This window comes from Ricinus communis, chromosome 1 (genome assembly GCF_019578655.1).
Source record: "Ricinus communis isolate WT05 ecotype wild-type chromosome 1, ASM1957865v1, whole genome shotgun sequence".
NCBI lineage: Eukaryota > Viridiplantae > Streptophyta > Magnoliopsida > Malpighiales > Euphorbiaceae > Ricinus > Ricinus communis.
The window spans coordinates 3,507,471-3,525,296 of NC_063256.1; the positions used below are offsets into that span (position 1 = coordinate 3,507,471).

The 17,826-nt window shown below is 34.2% G+C and overlaps 4 protein-coding genes across 8 annotated transcripts; all 4 read left to right on the forward strand.

Moving 5' to 3' along the window:
- Positions 1–603: 603 nt before the first annotated feature.
- Positions 604–3,176, forward strand: LOC8289126 (UDP-glucose 6-dehydrogenase 5). Of its 2 annotated transcripts, none has more exons than XM_002512053.4 (2): positions 604–760; positions 1,450–3,176. In XM_002512053.4, the coding sequence occupies exon 2, from the start codon at positions 1,475–1,477 to the stop codon at positions 2,915–2,917; it is 1,443 nt and encodes a 480-aa protein (XP_002512099.2). In that variant the 5' UTR covers positions 604–760; positions 1,450–1,474; the 3' UTR covers positions 2,918–3,176. The 2 variants fall into 2 exon arrangements, with proteins under 2 accessions (XP_002512099.2, XP_015584513.2); XM_015729027.3 differs by lacking the exon at positions 604–760 and adding an exon at positions 872–1,285.
- Positions 3,177–4,072: 896 nt separating this feature from the next.
- On the forward strand, positions 4,073–7,460 carry LOC8289127. 2 transcript variants are annotated; one of them, XM_048376895.1, is made up of 4 exons: positions 4,073–4,650; positions 4,745–4,769; positions 5,314–5,458; positions 5,630–7,460. In XM_048376895.1, exons 3-4 carry the CDS (start codon positions 5,320–5,322, stop codon positions 7,072–7,074), a joined length of 1,584 nt encoding a protein of 527 aa, XP_048232852.1. In that variant the 5' UTR covers positions 4,073–4,650; positions 4,745–4,769; positions 5,314–5,319; the 3' UTR covers positions 7,075–7,460. The 2 variants fall into 2 exon arrangements, with proteins under 2 accessions (XP_048232852.1, XP_002512100.2); XM_002512054.4 differs by having other exon boundaries at positions 4,074–4,769.
- Positions 7,461–8,545: 1,085 nt separating this feature from the next.
- On the forward strand, positions 8,546–10,128 carry LOC8289128 (NAC domain-containing protein 83). 2 transcript variants are annotated; one of them, XM_015727870.3, is made up of 3 exons: positions 8,550–9,174; positions 9,531–9,820; positions 9,900–10,128. In XM_015727870.3, exons 1-3 carry the CDS (start codon positions 8,676–8,678, stop codon positions 9,975–9,977), a joined length of 867 nt encoding a protein of 288 aa, XP_015583356.3. In that variant the 5' UTR covers positions 8,550–8,675; the 3' UTR covers positions 9,978–10,128. The 2 variants fall into 2 exon arrangements, with proteins under 2 accessions (XP_025015851.2, XP_015583356.3); XM_025160083.2 differs by having other exon boundaries at positions 8,546–9,174; positions 9,531–10,128.
- Positions 10,129–11,722: 1,594 nt separating this feature from the next.
- Positions 11,723–14,657, forward strand: LOC8289130 (UDP-glucose 6-dehydrogenase 4). 2 transcript variants are annotated; one of them, XM_002512057.4, is made up of 2 exons: positions 11,723–12,274; positions 12,954–14,657. In XM_002512057.4, exon 2 carries the CDS (start codon positions 12,979–12,981, stop codon positions 14,419–14,421), a length of 1,443 nt encoding a protein of 480 aa, XP_002512103.1. In that variant the 5' UTR covers positions 11,723–12,274; positions 12,954–12,978; the 3' UTR covers positions 14,422–14,657. The 2 variants fall into 2 exon arrangements, with proteins under 2 accessions (XP_002512103.1, XP_048233458.1); XM_048377501.1 differs by lacking the exon at positions 11,723–12,274 and adding an exon at positions 12,359–12,839.
- Positions 14,658–17,826: the final 3,169 nt, after the last annotated feature.

Genomic DNA, 17,826 nt, shown 5'->3' on the forward strand with positions numbered 1-17,826 from the left:
ATCGTTTTGAGAAAAATATTAGCATCACATAAAAAGAATATAATATATAGTAATACAAAACATATATCTTATGGACATCTATCAATATTAACAAGAGTTTTAATCACCTTTTTTGATGAAAATAACAAGCTCAATTATTGCCATACCTGCTATATTTTCCTTTTATATTTCTCACTGGTTTAATAGATAATATTTTTTTTATTGTATCTATTTCTAATATATGAAATTCAATTTAATATATAATTCTATTATTAAAACACGCACAGAGGCGTGATGCAAAGTTGGTAATATATCTTATGTTTTTGAAACTGGTTGGTAATATATCTGGATAGAGATATTTTAGGAGTACGCACATTATTGACCCACCGACAATAACAATAGTAACAATTTCTCACAAATTCCTTTTTCCCAACATGGCCATAATCCATGATCCTACATAATCTATGATTACAGTAAAAAAAAAAACTATATTACAGTTTAATTAAGTTCTAATTATTTTAAACCAACATATTTTCACTAAAAGCATCCAATAAATAAACCATTTTTAAGGTTTAAAATTCTACACTCCAATTTTTTTTTCCACAAGTTGTTTAATCGATCATGGAAACTTGAAGGCATATGCATATATATATATATATATGAAACCATTTCTTCATCTCCTCATTACTCGGTAGACCACCTTCTCTCTAATTCCGCGTCTCATCTCTCTCTTTCATTTCAGTTCTGTCTTTCTCTCCCAAAACAGTAAGAGAATTGCAAGGTAAAAGTTTGATCTTTATTGATCTTTACTCGATTTGTGCATTTTCTTGCTAATGCGCAATTTAGTTTTGGTGTTTTATGATGTGGGTCTTTTTTGTATTGAGTAGTTTCCTCTGTTGACAGTTGGGTTTTGGTTTGTTTCATAATTCAGTTTGTATGTACAGATCCATGTCATGGTTTCGTTTCCTTGTGGATCTGGTAGCTGAATATGATTTTCTGATTCTATTTTATTAACACAAAATTTTTAGTGTTCTTGAGGTTGTCTTTCATATGCTTATAAGTGGAATTGCATAATTTATTTGAAAACTACTTTTCTTCAGTTCGAGATCTGTAATTCCTTTTGTCAATGGATTCCATAGATCTATATTTTCAATTCTTTTATGTGTATCCAGAAGAATCATATTCGTATTATGTTAAAGTTGAAGCCACATCGATCCAGATCTTGAAGTTGATTGCACTGCTTAGTTCCAGATAGCTGAAATTAGTTCTGGATGTCTGTATAGTTCAGTTTCTTTTAGCATTCAAGGTGCATATACCTTAATTGAATATATTCATGATCTATAACCTGTATAGCCTGTATGTGGTGAGGCAAGAATGATGTTTATTTCCTTTTAGATTTTATTTTTGTTTTACATCGTTCCTCTCAAAATATTCATGCACTGGATTGTTGTTTTCTGATTCTTATTTCAGGCTATCAATTCCTTAATATATAAAAATGGTGAAAATTTGCTGTATTGGAGCTGGCTATGTTGGTGGCCCCACCATGGCTGTGATTGCTTTGAAGTGCCCAGAAATTGAAGTAGCTGTGGTTGATATTTCTGTGGCGCGTATCAATGCCTGGAATAGCGACCAGCTCCCCATCTATGAACCAGGTCTTGACGATGTTGTGAAGGAGTGTAGAGGAAGAAACCTTTTCTTTAGCACTGATGTTGAGAAACATGTTTCGGAGGCTGATATAGTCTTCGTGTCAGTTAACACCCCAACCAAAACCCAAGGGCTTGGAGCTGGAAAAGCTGCAGATTTGACTTATTGGGAGAGTGCTGCTCGAATGATTGCAGATGTATCAAAATCTGACAAAATTGTTGTTGAGAAATCAACAGTCCCTGTGAAAACAGCTGAGGCAATTGAGAAGATATTGACCCACAACAGCAAAGGCATCAACTTTCAAATTCTCTCTAACCCTGAATTCCTTGCCGAAGGAACTGCAATTTCAGACCTTTTTAAACCAGACCGTGTGCTTATTGGTGGTAGGGAGACTCCAGAAGGGCAAAAAGCAATCCAAGCATTGAGAGATGTTTATGCCCATTGGGTCCCTGTGGAACAGATCATATGCACCAATCTGTGGTCTGCTGAGCTCTCAAAACTAGCTGCAAATGCCTTTTTGGCACAGAGGATTTCCTCTGTTAATGCTATGTCAGCTCTGTGTGAGGCCACTGGTGCAGATGTCACTCAAGTGTCACATGCTGTTGGCAAGGACACAAGAATCGGGCCTAAGTTCTTGAATGCCAGTGTAGGATTTGGTGGATCTTGTTTCCAGAAAGATATCTTGAACTTGGTCTACATTTGTGAGTGCAATGGCCTTCCTGAGGTTGCAAATTACTGGAAACAGGTTATCAAGGTGAATGACTACCAAAAGAACCGTTTTGTGAATCGGGTGGTTTCTTCTATGTTTAACACAGTGTCAGGTAAGAAGATTGCAATTTTAGGATTTGCTTTCAAGAAAGATACCGGTGATACTAGGGAGACCCCAGCTATTGATGTTTGCAAGGGCTTATTGGGTGACAAAGCTCAATTGAGCATATATGACCCACAGGTTTCAGAAGACCAGATTCAAAGGGACCTCTCTATGAAGAAATTTGATTGGGATCATCCCATTCATCTACAGCCATTGAGTCCAACTTCTGTTAAGCAAGTTAGTTGTGTTTGGGATGCTTACGAGGCAACAAAGGGTGCTCATGGTATCTGCATTCTAACTGAGTGGGATGAGTTCAAAACTCTTGATTATGAGAGGATCTACGAAAACATGCAGAAGCCTGCATTTGTGTTCGATGGACGTAATATTGTGGATGCTGATAAGCTGAGGCAAATAGGGTTTATCGTTTACGCCATTGGTAAGCCACTGGATCCATGGTTGAAGGACATGCCTGCTATTGCATAAACCTCCCTGGAAATTGAAGTGGCTTGTGGCGGTTGTTGTTGACTCATATACCAGAGGCATTATAATCTTTTAAATTTTTTTGGTCCCTCTTTAGCCCTAATATGTTCTAGTTTTGCAATTTAGTCATTTACTGTTTAGTAGTGGATTTCATTAAACAATTATATCCGGGTCCCTCTCCATTTGAATATTTTCTTATTTGCTTAATGTAATAAAGCAGAATATTGGGAAATTATAGTACTCTTTCAGAATGATCTTTCCAGTTTCTTGACAGATTTCTCTCTGTTTCTTTTTTTTTTTTTTTTTTCCTTATGGAATATGATAACGTTGCATCTTTTGCCTGTGTAAGATGATAATGGCATGTTTCCAGTTATGTTCATCAAGTTTAGAGCCGGTCTTCAAAGAATTACGGGTTCAATCCAGATGTTTGTACAGAGGAGCTTTATGCAGTATTTCCAAATAAAGCATCGACAGTTGATAAAATTCTATAGCAAGATTTGCTAACAGCAACTTATTTAATTGTTTAATATTATTAACAAATATTCGTGGAAAAGTTGTAGCATAAATTCTTCTTTAAGAAAATTGTATCCAATTATCAGTACTTCAGTTATCTAATATATGAGCCGATTCTTAAACTAGGTATATATATATACCAGTGTTTTTACAGCAGAAAATCCATATGGACCAACTTTCTGTTAATGCTTAATCTTTTTCTAAGTAAATATTTTTCTAGGGAAAAAAAATTAAAAATAATGACCTTTTCCTTTTTCGTTTGAAAAAATAATATTTTTTTTTTAAATTCTCTAAATACTGATAAGGGAGGGTGAAGAGAGCTATTCCCTAGTATTATAATTCAAATTAAAAAGGTGTCCATAATAGAAATGTTCTGAATAAATTAAATCAAATTTATAAGAATAGAAAAAAACCTATATTCAATTAGAAAAGAAATCCATATTTAATTTGAATTTTTTTATGAAATTTGTATTTTAGTTTGATGTTGGAAACAAGAGAGAATTATGCTAAACCAGTCATGCAACTTAATTTACAAACTTTTTTCGAAAAAAAATAATTAAAAAAAGGAAAATCCTAAATAAATAAATGAAAGGGACCTTAATGTAATTTGAAAAGAGCGAAGCCGGGCCGGTCTAGTTTATAATAAGGTCAAGCTGCCTACAAATCTAACCCGGTTGGTCTCTCGGACCGCGTCTTGTACAAATTCACGACCCTGATAATCGTATTTCAACATCTCCCTCTTTTAAAATTCAATCTGAAATCGGTCTCCGATTTTTCTTAATTTTCCTATCTATTCTTCGAATCAACTACCGATTATTTCAATTCATTGTTTGCTCTTTCAATTGCTACCTCTTTCGACCTCTGCCGTTGATTTTCATGTTCTAGGGTTAGGGTTTCCTGTCGCAGTCCTTAGCGGCCTTTCAATCCTTGATTTTTGTGGGTTTTGAATCTCCTCTGTATATATCTTAATTTCCACATCAATTTTGGGTCTATTTTTGTAGTTTTTGTGCTTCAGTTTGAGATTAGGGTTTCGAAGATTTTGTATCGTTTAAGGTTTGTTTGTAATCTGTAAATTGGTTTAGGGGTTTGATTCCCGTCGTCGTTTCGCGTCTATATCACCCTTCTTCGATCAGAAATTTGGCTGTAGTTGGTGAATCGAAAATTTAGGGTTAGGGTTTCTTCGAAAAGTTTTTAGGTTCTTATTTTTTCGAATTGAATTGGAGGTTCGTTTCACCAAATTTATAAATCATTTTAGAAATTTAATTCGGCGTCTCTAACGTCTAAATTAGGTCTCATATTTTCCTTATTCTGTTTTAGGGTTTGAAGTCGACGAATTTTAGAGGTAAATTCTCGTTCCTCTAATTATCGCTTGAATTGTTGTTGAATTGTTTCAGTTGATGACGTTTGTGTTTAATTATGCTCTAATCATTAAATTTGTTCCATATATGAGTCAGTTGGAGTATCGCTGGATGCTTTGAAGCATGGCTAAATATTTCAATTGAGGCTAATGGTCTTCTATGACAATGAAGCATGTTATGCAACATTAGTGGTTACTTGTGTACATTTTTGTTGAAGCCAATGTTAAAGCATCTCGCATTGTGTTGGCATAGTTTCAACTGTTTAACATACTTAGCATCTTTCTACTTTGCTTTGACCTTTTTATCTGGTATCCCATTCTTGCTAATTGTTATTGCCAATCCTTGCTCCCATTGGATTCAGTTTTGAATGTGGTTTAGGCGGGGTCCTTGAGCACATTACTCTTAGATGCTTTTGTTTTTCTTACATGTAGATGCTGTTGTCTCTTTTCCTTGTTGTTGAGATTTTCTTCAGTAGAACTTGAATCGAGGTTTTCAAACTTTGTATTAACTTTTAGTTCTGTCTTGCAGACTGAAATGGGATTTAAACGACCTTTTGATTGTGAGGACTTCCAGGAGCTTCCTTTTAAGCAGGCTAGACAGGTGGACTATAGCAACAAGATGACTCAGTTTGCAGATTTATATAGAACTACATCTGAGGAAACTGATGTTACCGGTAAAAGTTGTGGTCTCAATATATTCTTTTGTTTCTATGGCAGTTAGTCTAGTGTTCTGCTAACCCGTCTGGACCACTAATTGAAATAAAATTGTGTAGTTTAAAATTGTGTAGTTTGTATGCTTATTTATTTTTCATAATGGACTAATCGATCTATGTTCTATAAAGCAGATGATCAAGAAGGAAGCTTTGGAAAATCTCAAGAGCATGAGAGTTCTGGAAACAACTGTGTTTCTGAAGCTTCAAAGTTGGTGAAAGATTTTGGGATCGCTGTTCCTTGGTCTTTGGTTACGAGCAATTCCGTGGATGATGATGTTGGTTCTCGCTTCACAGCTTACTCTTCTGATTTCCTGGAACATGAATTTGATGTTCCCCGGAGATTAGAAGCTTCTGACGATGCTTACTTTTCATATTTGGATTCTTCTCCTAGAAAACAAGTTCCTCTTGGACCAAATCATCAAGCGAGCAGTCCATTGTTTGGCAAGCGTGTAAATAAGAACCGGTTAGAATGGGAAGACACATTAGATCCCGGTAGCTCCTCGCTCTCTGAGTCTGACCTCGACATTCACACTGACAATGAAGAGAAGTTTTTGGGCACTTGTATTATTCCCATGCCAGACACAGAAACATCTGCAGATAATAGTGATGAGATTGGAGGTGGCAGAAAAGATTGCAGTTGCATGGATGAAGGCTCTGGTAGATGTGTGCAACAGCACATAATGGAAGCTCGGGAAAGTCTCTTAAAATTCCTTGGGCATGAACAGTTAGTTCATTTGGGATTTTGTGAGATGGGAGAGGAGGTGACACATAAATGGACCAAGGAAGAGGAACGTGTGTTTCATGCAGTTGTGAATTCCAATCCTGCATCATTGGGCCAGAATTTTTGGAAGCACCTGTCACACGTGTTTTCTACTCGATCTACCATGGAAATTGTCAGCTATTACTTCAATGTATTTATGCTACGGAGACGGGCTGTTCAGAACAGATCTAACTTTTTGGACATTGACAGTGATGATGATGAATTGCATGGAATCAATAGGGGATCTTTTAAAGCTCGTGTACTAGATGAAGATGATGACTCTGACATCGAGTCTTTTGATCAATATGATCATGCGGATTATGGGGAGGATACTCTTATTGAAGATGGTGAAGATGATGATGATGACAGTGATGGGGATCAGGGAGACAGTAGCGGAGAGGCCACTGGAGAAGATTCTGGGGTAGATAATGTTTCAGAAACACCTGGTACAAAATCATTGGATGGGAGCAGGTTTGATGTTGTTAATAGGGCAGGGCTTGTTGGAGAGGATTTCACTGTCCAAGATAACTCGTGCATGTCTTTTGAGTTCCAAGCTGATACGATAGACTCTTGTGATCCAGCTGATACTGAAGTTGCTGAGCAAGGTAGTCGAGTTAGGAGCCATGAGAAAGAATGCTTCCCTGGTAATGGAGATGGATACAGTGATGGAGTGGATCAGGTGTACTTGTTGGATTCTTGTGATGCTAAAGCTTGGGATAGCCGATACACAGTTCCAATAAAAGGCGTTGATTTTCTACCAACTTGTAACATTATTGAAGAGATTTTTGGACAAGGAACATCTGGTGACAAGAAGTGACCATGCAACGGCTAGCGCCTTCACCTGGTAGACGTTCTTGAGCAGTCCTTGGTGTACAGTGTGTAACCTTTGCAAGGAACAGGATTGCTTTTCTAGCTAAGCACAATGTAAGAAATTTTCTTTGTAGGGATTAGTGGATTCCTTTTCTCAATGAAGTAGGGCGAGGTGGATAAGTGAAGAGAGGGGATTTTGGTTACTGGGTTTCGTTCTTGTTCATTCATTTTGAATGTAACATTTGCAAGCTTCATTAGTAGCGTTTTCCCTATCTGTTTCAATTACGAACTCAAAAATTACTATTTCTGTAGCAAATGTATATATAATATATATAAATATCTTATCTTCCCATCATGAACAATGGAGGGTAACATGAATTTTCTTCTGATTTATTTTCTTTTCCCTCGATGTTTTATTTTCAGCAGAGCAAATAAAAATTATTTTTAGGAATTCTTTTTTTAGCTGTTTTTGCTTAATTTTCTTTTCAAAAATATCTTAAAATTAATAATAGGAATAATAATAAATTTGTTGGCTTAATTTTTTATTTTGTTTATTTCAGTATTTGAATTTTTGTTTTTCAATTAAGTGCTTGCTAATATATATAAAGTAATCATTGAACTTAGTTTACATATAAAATGATTTAATATTTTTTACTTGTAATTTTTTCTATTCTAATTTTTTATTTTTTTATTTTTATCTTCTTTTTATTTTTTATTGTATATTTTTTAGCATTAAAATCTAAAGATATTGAGTTAACTTTTTTGTTCATTTTCTTAAAAAAAAATTATTCGATATTCTTTAGTTTCTATTTTTTTAAAAGAAAAAAATTCAGTATCTCTTACCTATTATTGTATGAGTTAAAAGAATTTTTCTTTTTTACTTTTTTGGGATGAATGTAAATCTTTTTAGTTTTTTATTTATTTAATGTGTTGAAGAACAAATACAAATTTATAAAAAGAAAACATTAAAAATAGATTTAAGAAAAAGAAGAATATGAGATTATTTTTAAAAAATATATTTAAGTCAATTTTGATTATTCAAAATAAACACATAATCACTTTAACAGAAAAGTTAAAATATCAAATTCATAATTTCTAAAAGATAATATTATAATTACTATTTTTTTAAGTAATTTTTTTATATTTACGACGTGATAATATTTTAGTTGTTTTTAGTTATTTTAATTATTTTATTCAAAAACAACAAAAAAAATAAAAAAATCAACTAAAACTGTAGATTTTTTAAAAGATATGGCCGTGTTTTTGATATTCCAGAGCAGTAAAAATAAAAAAATGAAAAAAAAAATTAAGAAAACTAAAAATATGGGTATCTCTAATATATATTTTTTCTTTTATTATTTATGATAACTCTTGAAATTTAAACAGTGTGTGTCTACAAGGCCCAGCAACTTAAAAGGAAACGGTCCGGTCAACTCTAAAGGGCAAGGAATTGAATTTGTATCCAACGGATAGGATCTGTAGTACGCAATCCTAGTCCAAAAAGGATTAGGATTTCCAATTCCGTTATATTTTTAACCTCCTTCACTTTAGCGATCATTTTTCCTATATAATAATTGCCAAACTAATTCCTCAAATCCTCAAAGCATAATGATAATGTCAAGTTTGAGCTCATTGGTTTTCTTAGTCCTAACTAACCTGCCAAGTCCTGAGGTGGATTCCGATACAGCTGAAGTTGAAGAGGTCCTGGGCAACTTGGCACCTCCTGAGGCAGATAAAGTTGAAGAGGAAGAGGAGATTAACGAACTTCAACATGACTTAGCTTCTTCTTCTTCTTATAATTTAGCTGGTGACTTGATCGTAGATCAGCTAACAAAGATGGAGGACTTTCAAGCTCCTCAAGTGCAGTATGGAGCTGAAGGGAATGAAGACATTGGAGAGAACTTAATTGCACTGCCTCGTCAATCAGCAGGTCGTTGTGTTGACATGGTAGGGAATCTGAATTCAGTTTGTGGGTACAGATTTTCTCCTAATGATTATGAGTTGATCATTTATTATCTAGCGCAAAAGATTTTGGGCATGCCACGACCTCTGGATATAATCCAAGAAATTGATGTATACAAGTGTGACCCTGAGCAGCTTCCAATTGGTAAGTTATTGCTACCTACTTCTTTTTTGGAAGTCCAGCCAAATTCGGCTGGAACGGCCGCCTAATAATCGGTAAATTTACCAGAACGAAATATGTCGGCCGCTCCAGACAAATTGGAATAGGATCAATGATCTCGAATCTAATTGGAATTCGAATCGTTGATCTCTTTTCTTTCTGCAGGGTCTGTTCATAACTATTGATGATTTTATGGCAAAGTTATTAATAGATTCCATTATGTATGTCTGGAATGGTCGAAGTATCTCGTTCAGGTATCGAAATACTCGTGGATCTGTGTTTGATTAAATTGCATTAGCCAAATTAATTAGCTCACTGTTTCTTGTGTTGTAATTGTGCAGATGAATTCAAGCATGCGTTGCCTGGAGAGGCATATTTCTTTACACGTAAAGTGAGGAAACATTCAAATAAATCAAGTTCAAGACGAACTATTGGCACGGGATACTGGAAAGCCACGGATAAAGAAACCATTGTGACTCGCAGGAAGAAGTGCGTCGGCTATAAGAAAACTATGGTTTTCTACAGGGGAAAGGCACCGAAAGGGAAGAGAACCCATTGGATTATGGATGAATATAGAGTGAATGCCTCGTTATTTCCTAATATTCAGCGTAACGAACGCCTTAAATCCAACGTAATCACAAGTAATCCCAATTTTCTGCTTCTCATAGTTTTTAAATTCTCAAGTTTTATTTCTTTTAATCATGCTGCAGTTGGAGAACTATGTGGTATGCAGAATCAGAAGAAAGAGCAAAAGTAGTGCTGTAAGTATTGTTGCTCTTAGCATGTAGACATGGTCTATACGGGCAATTGGGTCCGCTGATCAGCGTGGTTAGTAATAGTTGACAGTCTACATCTAGCTGTTATGGTTTATGCCAAGTTGAATGATGATTTACGATGCACAAAAATGCAATGCAGTCTATCAGATTGCTACTATGTCAACTGATGCAAATCCAACATTCACTAAAGTTTCTAGTCCGCCACTTGGGTATGAGATCATGAAAATTGCCATGATGAAATTGCTGGTACCTCTTTTCGGTACATAAATACGAATCCTCAATTCCGCATATATCTTCTCCATATAACTTCAATCAGTCTTAAAAGATCTGTCCATATTTAAAAGAGGAACAGGGGGGGAAAATCATAAAAATATGCAAAACATATACTAGTTGGGAAATGGGGAAAAGAGGGAAGATATGTATAACATTTACTAGTCGGAGAAGGGGAAAGGAGCAATTTAGCACTAATACCGGTTGGGTATTCAAAAAGCAGATTTGGAAATTTTTTGATTTAAAAATATTGAATCTTTAATTTTTTTTTTTTTTTTTTTTATAAACTGATTCTTTTAAACCTGTTTTGCAAAAGTAATTTTCAAGATTCAAAATAAAAATTGAGTTTTGCTGAATCACAAACTCATCCTAAAATAGAGGACTTGATCAGAATACATTCCCTCTAATGGTATTCTGTCTATCCAACATCATAACACTATTCCATTTAAACTACTTTGCAACATGACATCATCAATAAAGTAAATTTTCCTGGTATCATTAGCAATATCTAAATACTGCCAGCAAGCACAATCAGGAGCTGTCTTGTCATCTCCAAGCTGCTTACCAGCATATATGAGCCTCCGATCAACAGCAGCACACGGCACCAAAGTCTTATTGGTATACTGATGAAATTTCAGAAAAGCACCAGGTAAAACTAGTGGCAGATTCTGCAATGCGAGAAGTTCTACATTGGCATCCACCCTGTATAAGGATTATTAAATTCTTCAAGTTGTCCAGCTGGTAGTGCAACATCAATATGTTTCTACATCTTTTCAACCTCGTAGAGCGCATAGTATCTTTTTTTTCATCATAATCATGGTACAATAGAACATGATAAATTAATATTTAATAAATTAAATAATTTTGATTAAATAATAATTTTTTTGGTCTCAATTTAGAACAATAAAATAAAATAATAATTTTTAAATTTTTTTTTAAAGTCCATTGAAAATATAAAATAATAATTCATTAAATACATATAAAAATTACATACCAAATAAGTTCATAAAATAAATACTTTTTAGATAATTTTTATTTTTAAATTTTATTATTTTTGTTAAGAGTATTTGATATTGTTCCTTGACTGAGAGAAAGACTAAATTTTTGTTGAACCCATTGTTACAGATCTTTTTTACTTGAATCATTTACACTAACAGACGATATGCAAAAAATAATTTAAGTTAAAAGGATTTAACCCATTCATAATTTTTTTGAGTCAGTAATATAAATTTATTCATAAAATTTTGTATAACAACTTAAATTCTAGATGAAATGATTGATTCTTTAACATAATTGAAAGGTGTAAAATTTTACATTCAATTTTAGATTTTTATATGTAAAAGTATATTAAAAATATAAAACTATTTATGAAAAACTCACTTTTGACAGATTAAAAGTCGTGGAATGCTAATTATTCATCCATGTTTTGATTGTTAAGCTACATTATTTAAAGCAATAGAAGATGCATCGCGGAATAACGTAATGCCTACTCGTGAAACAATCACCGACAGATAGAACCTCTCGACTGCTTCCCTTCACCTAAGACTTCTCTCTGTCAACTAATTTGCAGTGTCTTACACGCCCCGTTATTTCCTTCTAACTAGTTTCCTTCATTTTCCCAATTTCATAAAAGCTTGGACTGCTCCAGTTTATTAAAAACAAAAAAATTGATTATTAAATTGTTTTATGATTATTAGGCTAATAGCGACGTAAACCTGAGGGGTTAGATCGTCGAAGGCCCAGTTGGTGCATGTGTAGCGTATATATAAAAACAAGGGTCTTTGAATCTTGAGCCCCTCATTCTTCGGCGAAATACCTTCTCTCTTCTTCCTCTTCTTCTTCTGCATCTTTCTTTTACAGGAGGACTGCATAGTCTATATAAAAGGAAGCGTCTTCGAGTCTTTATTTTGATCACTATAAACTTAAATTTCAATTCTATCCGCAGGGTCTTTGAAGTCTGAATCTTGAGCCCCTCATTCTTCAGCAAAACACCTTCTCTCTTCTTCTTCTGCTTCTCTCTTTGGCAAGACGACTGCTAGGTAAAGATTTGATCCTCGGATCCTTTCTTGCTCTTTGATCTTTCACTGTTTGTTTGTGCATGTTCTGGATAATGGGCATTTTTATTTTGGTGTTGGTGATATGGCTTGCGTTTGTACTCAGTAGCTGTCTTCTTGAAAGTTTAGGCTTTCGGTATGGAACAATTTTGGTTGGAACAAACAGATCTGTAGTTGTTACTTTGTTTGCTTATCCATCCGTGATATTTGATTTTTGTGGATCTAGTAGCTGAATTTGCCATATTCTGATTCATTTAGGTAAGCACATCAAAATAGGAATTGCATACATTTTTTCAGAACTTTCTGTCACATTAACTATTAAACTGGGATCTGTCATTTTTAGGCAATGGAGTCCGTAGATCTAAAGTTTTGATCTCTATTTCTCTCCAGAAGAACTTATTAGTATTATCATTCTGTGTCTTTGATTAGAATTCTTTGTGAGCATCTGTATAGTCTAGGTTGTTCGGCACTACTTTATTGAATTTCGTAGTTCAAAATCCTAGAGGAGGAAGAATTTGTCATTGAAGATCTATTCCATTCATGTAATCAGGTAGATTGATGCTTGTTTTCAGGGTTTGGTGTTTAACAGGTTTTTGTCTTGTCCAATGTTTACTACTCAAAATAAACATGCTCTGAGATTGTTGTTTTTTGGTTCTTATTTTAGGCGATCCATTTTATAGCATATAAAAATGGTGAAGATTTGTTGTATTGGAGCTGGCTATGTCGGTGGCCCCACCATGGCTGTGATTGCACTAAAGTGTCCAGAAATTGAAGTAGCTGTAGTTGACATTTCTGTTGCACGAATCAATGCCTGGAACAGTGACCAACTCCCCATCTATGAGCCAGGCCTAGATGATGTGGTGAAGGAGCGCCGAGGAAAAAACCTTTTCTTCAGCACTGATGTCGAGAAGCATGTTTCGGAAGCTGATATTGTATTTGTATCAGTTAACACCCCAACCAAAACCCAAGGGCTTGGAGCTGGTAAAGCAGCTGACTTGACCTATTGGGAGAGTGCTGCTAGAATGATTGCAGATGTGTCAAAATCAGACAAAATTGTTGTCGAGAAATCAACAGTTCCTGTGAAAACAGCTGAGGCAATCGAAAAGATTTTGACACACAACAGCAAAGGTATCAACTTTCAGATTCTCTCTAACCCAGAGTTCCTTGCTGAGGGAACTGCCATCGAAGACCTTTTCAAACCAGACCGTGTTCTTATTGGTGGTAGGGAGACTCCAGAAGGACAAAAAGCAATTCAAGCACTGAAAGACGTTTATGCCCATTGGGTCCCTGTGGAACAGATCATATGCACCAATCTCTGGTCTGCTGAGCTCTCGAAACTCGCTGCAAATGCCTTTTTGGCACAAAGGATTTCCTCTGTGAATGCTATGTCAGCTCTATGTGAGGCCACTGGTGCAGATGTAACCCAAGTGTCACATGCTGTTGGTAAGGACACAAGGATCGGGCCTAAGTTCTTGAATGCAAGTGTAGGATTTGGTGGATCTTGTTTCCAGAAAGATATCTTGAACTTGGTCTATATTTGTGAGTGCAATGGCCTTCCTGAGGTTGCAAATTACTGGAAACAGGTTATTAAGGTGAATGACTACCAAAAGAATCGTTTCGTGAATCGGGTGGTTTCTTCTATGTTTAACACAGTTTCAGGTAAGAAAATTGCAATTTTGGGATTTGCTTTTAAGAAAGACACAGGTGATACTAGGGAGACCCCAGCTATCGATGTTTGTAACGGCTTGTTGGGCGACAAAGCACAATTGAGTATATATGACCCACAGGTTTCGCATGACCAGATTCAAAGGGATCTCTCTATGAAGAAATTTGATTGGGATCATCCCATTCATCTTCAGCCGATGAGTCCGTCAACAGTCAAGCAAGTTAGTCATGCTTGGGATCCTTATGAGGCAACAAAAGGTGCTCACGGTATCTGCATCTTGACCGAGTGGGATGAGTTTAAGTCTCTTGATTATCAGAAGATTTATGATAATATGCAGAAGCCTGCATTTGTATTTGATGGGCGTAATGTCGTGGATGCTGATAAACTGAGGAAGATCGGGTTTATTGTTTACGCCATTGGTAAGCCACTTGATCCATGGCTGAAGGACATGCCTGCTATTGCATAAATTCCTAACTGCATGACCTGGCTTGTGACCAGTTGTCCTGTACAAGTGTTTTATTTTTTTTTCTCCTTTTGATCTTTGGCCTTTTGCTTATGTTGTTGTTTTGCGATTCAGTGATTATTATTTTGTAATGAATCCGATAGCACAATCATGTTGAGATCCCGCTTGATTAATAGCGTATCTGAATGTGTTCTTTTTGGTTTAATGTAATAAAAGCAGAAACCTGAGAAATTATACTACCCTCTGTCCAGTCCATTTGTTTTGCTTAATGTCGTGATGGTATGGGAAAATTCGGAGCAGACAGTGGGAATTGTGATACCATATAAGAGGAACAGATGATACTATTTCTAAAGAATTATGCAAGATTTGAGGAAGAATAAATTACGTTGCATATGTGCTTGTGGCCATCGTGGTCATGTACCCCTTAAATTCAAGCACAAGATGAAGCACAGAGCCACCCTCAAAATTGCTAGTCTCTTGTCATCTCCAAGCTGCATATGTCACCAGAGCGTCATTGGCATCCTGATGAAATCTCCATGGATGCAAATAAAGAACTACGTAAAACTAGTGACAGATTAACAGGGCTCTGTACATAAGAGACCTGCCAATAAAAGCAATTCAAGAAACACTTCGTCACCTACAAGAATTACATCTACATAACAGTTAGCGCAACCATCTGACTACCTCCTAGAAACCGTATGTAGACTAATTAACGAACGCAATCTATAAACATACAAAAACCAGTACAAATGGTGTTAAGTAAAATAGAACTCTACAGTAAGTGAAGGTCAAATATGTTGCCTTTGCTGCACAAGAGGAACTCTTCTTTTTCCTCTACATGTTTCTTGATTCAATCAATAGTATCAGTAGGTTCAATATCAATATCAACTTCTGTTCCTATATGAGAGCTTTCGCTTTGATCACATTTCCTCTTCACAAGGTGAAGAGTTGACTCCTTGTGGATATTGCAATAAGTTAAGTGTTCTACCATCTTCCAATTCTTTATCAGCAAATACCAATCTTTGTTCATTAATATGAATCTCTAAAAAAAGATAAATTCACAAATAGTTGTAATTAAGTTCATCAATTTAAGACCACAGCAAAACCCATAACATCTAACAGTAATTTATTGACCCGTATGATAAGAGTAAAACAAACCTTTGAATAATTGAAAAAGGGAAAATTTTAAACTTTGTCTCAAAATAAATTGATTAAAAAGAAAGATAGATGAAAATAATAAACATCTAAATCTTGGCTTTAATGACATTAATGATGTTACTGTTCTCAAACTCGAGAGTAGTGATCATCAAGGATTTTAACGATAATTTATATTTATGATCTAAATTAAAATCAGTTGCTTTATCAACTCAACCAAACATTATTTTATATAATTTTGTAACTAATCTGAATCAAACATTTGACATTAGTATAGGAGAAAATCATTTGGTGCCTATTTTAGATGGACCAATTCTTATGTTTGGTTGGGAGGAAGGAAAAATTTGAGGGGAACGATAAAGAGGAAAACCACTTTTTCATTGTTTGGTTGGAGAGAAAATTTAGAGATGAAAGAAGTACTTTCTTCATCCATTCCTCTGTTGGGCCCAAAAGAAAAAAAAGTTCTCCCAATTTTTCTTTTAACAAACTAAAAAGAAAATCAATTGGAATCAGTTCTAAAAAGAACCACAAAAGAAGAAGGAATATTTCAGAGTGGCAGAATTTACCCAATCAGCACATTTGTTACAAAACATGAGAGCAAAAATAAAATCACTATAAGTTACAGCATGGATCCATCCTATGTAGTAAATTTCCCAAGGGCGGTTGCTACTGGGGCCCTTAAAATTGAAAGGATTGGAGGCGAGGGGCTGATACCTCTTATTATCTTTACTTGACTTAATTGTCAATGTATTATGAAAATTTGAGATTCCCAGTCCTTCTTCCAATCATTTATTACCAAAAAAATGGACAGTACTAAATAATCTATCATTTTATTGTACTTTCCTTCTTTCATCCCTCCACTTTTCCACTTTCTTTCTGATGGATTCCTTAGTGCAGGACAACCTAAAATTAGTTTTTGGGTATAGATATTTTCAGCATACCTTACAATCATTGAGCTTATTATGCATTTTCTAGTTACAAAATGGATCTTAGGCCTGCAAAACTACCTGCTGATATAATAACTGAGATTGATTTGATCCTCCTCAACTTCCAATGGTTGAGTTTTTTTATTATTGAATTATTGAACCAAACCAATTTTTCTTGAAGACGAAGAAGAAGAAGAAGCCATGTTATTGTTGAAGAGCTAACCACGTAATAGACCAGAACAAGTAGCTGCTGACCAATATAAAATGGGTTAAAAGTTAGGCGTAGTGTAGTTATCTTTTTATGTTTACTCTAAAAACAACATCTCCTAAGAGAAGTCTCTGGTTCATAAATATTTTCATCATCCGACTTAAACTTTGAATATGTAAAATAAAAGAATAATACATATAAATTATACATGCAATTTAATGTGATGATACTATATATTTTTATTAATGTTTAATAGATTGATTTATCTATTTCTTTCATTGTTAACCATAACAATCTCAATTTTTAAAACATTAACAACAACATAACAATATTTTTCTTCATTAAATTATAAATATTTTGACTTTATTTTTATTTATTTTAAAATATGTGTATTCTAATAATATTTTATATTTTACTTTCTAATTAATTTTTATTAATAAAATAAAAAAATAAGAAAATAAAAAGTGACTTTTAAGAATTAGAAATTATAATAAAACTATTTAATGATATATATATATTTAAATTATTTTAAAAAAAAAATAAATTAAGAATTATAATAAAAGAGGAGTATAATTTAAGAGTTTGTTGAGAAACTCTTAAATCATACTCTTCTTTTATTACGGGAAGTAGACAAAAAAAAAATTAATTATTTTACGAAATTTTTTATTTTTTATTTTTTAAAATTATTTTAAAAGTCAAGAGAAAATGACTTTTAAAAGTATTTTATTATTTTTTAAGAGTTAACTTTCTTTTTTTACTTATTTATATTAATAAAAAAAAGTGAATAAAAAATATTGTTAAAACACAACTATTTTAAAATAAATTAATGAAAAAGGCATACAAAATTTTATTGTTAGAAATGCTTTAGTGAAACAGAAGCAGCATTGCGGAATAACGTAATGCCTACTCGTGAAACAATCGCCAACAAGTAGAACCACTCCACCGGTTCCCTAAGACCAATCATATCTTCTCTCTCTCTCTCTCTCTCTCTCTCTCTCTAATAATTTGCAGTGTCTTACACGTCTCTTTGTTTTCTTCAAATTAACTTTCATTTTCCAAGATTACGCAGATAAAATAGAAAACTGTATAAACATAATTGTTAAATTATTTTATTATTAA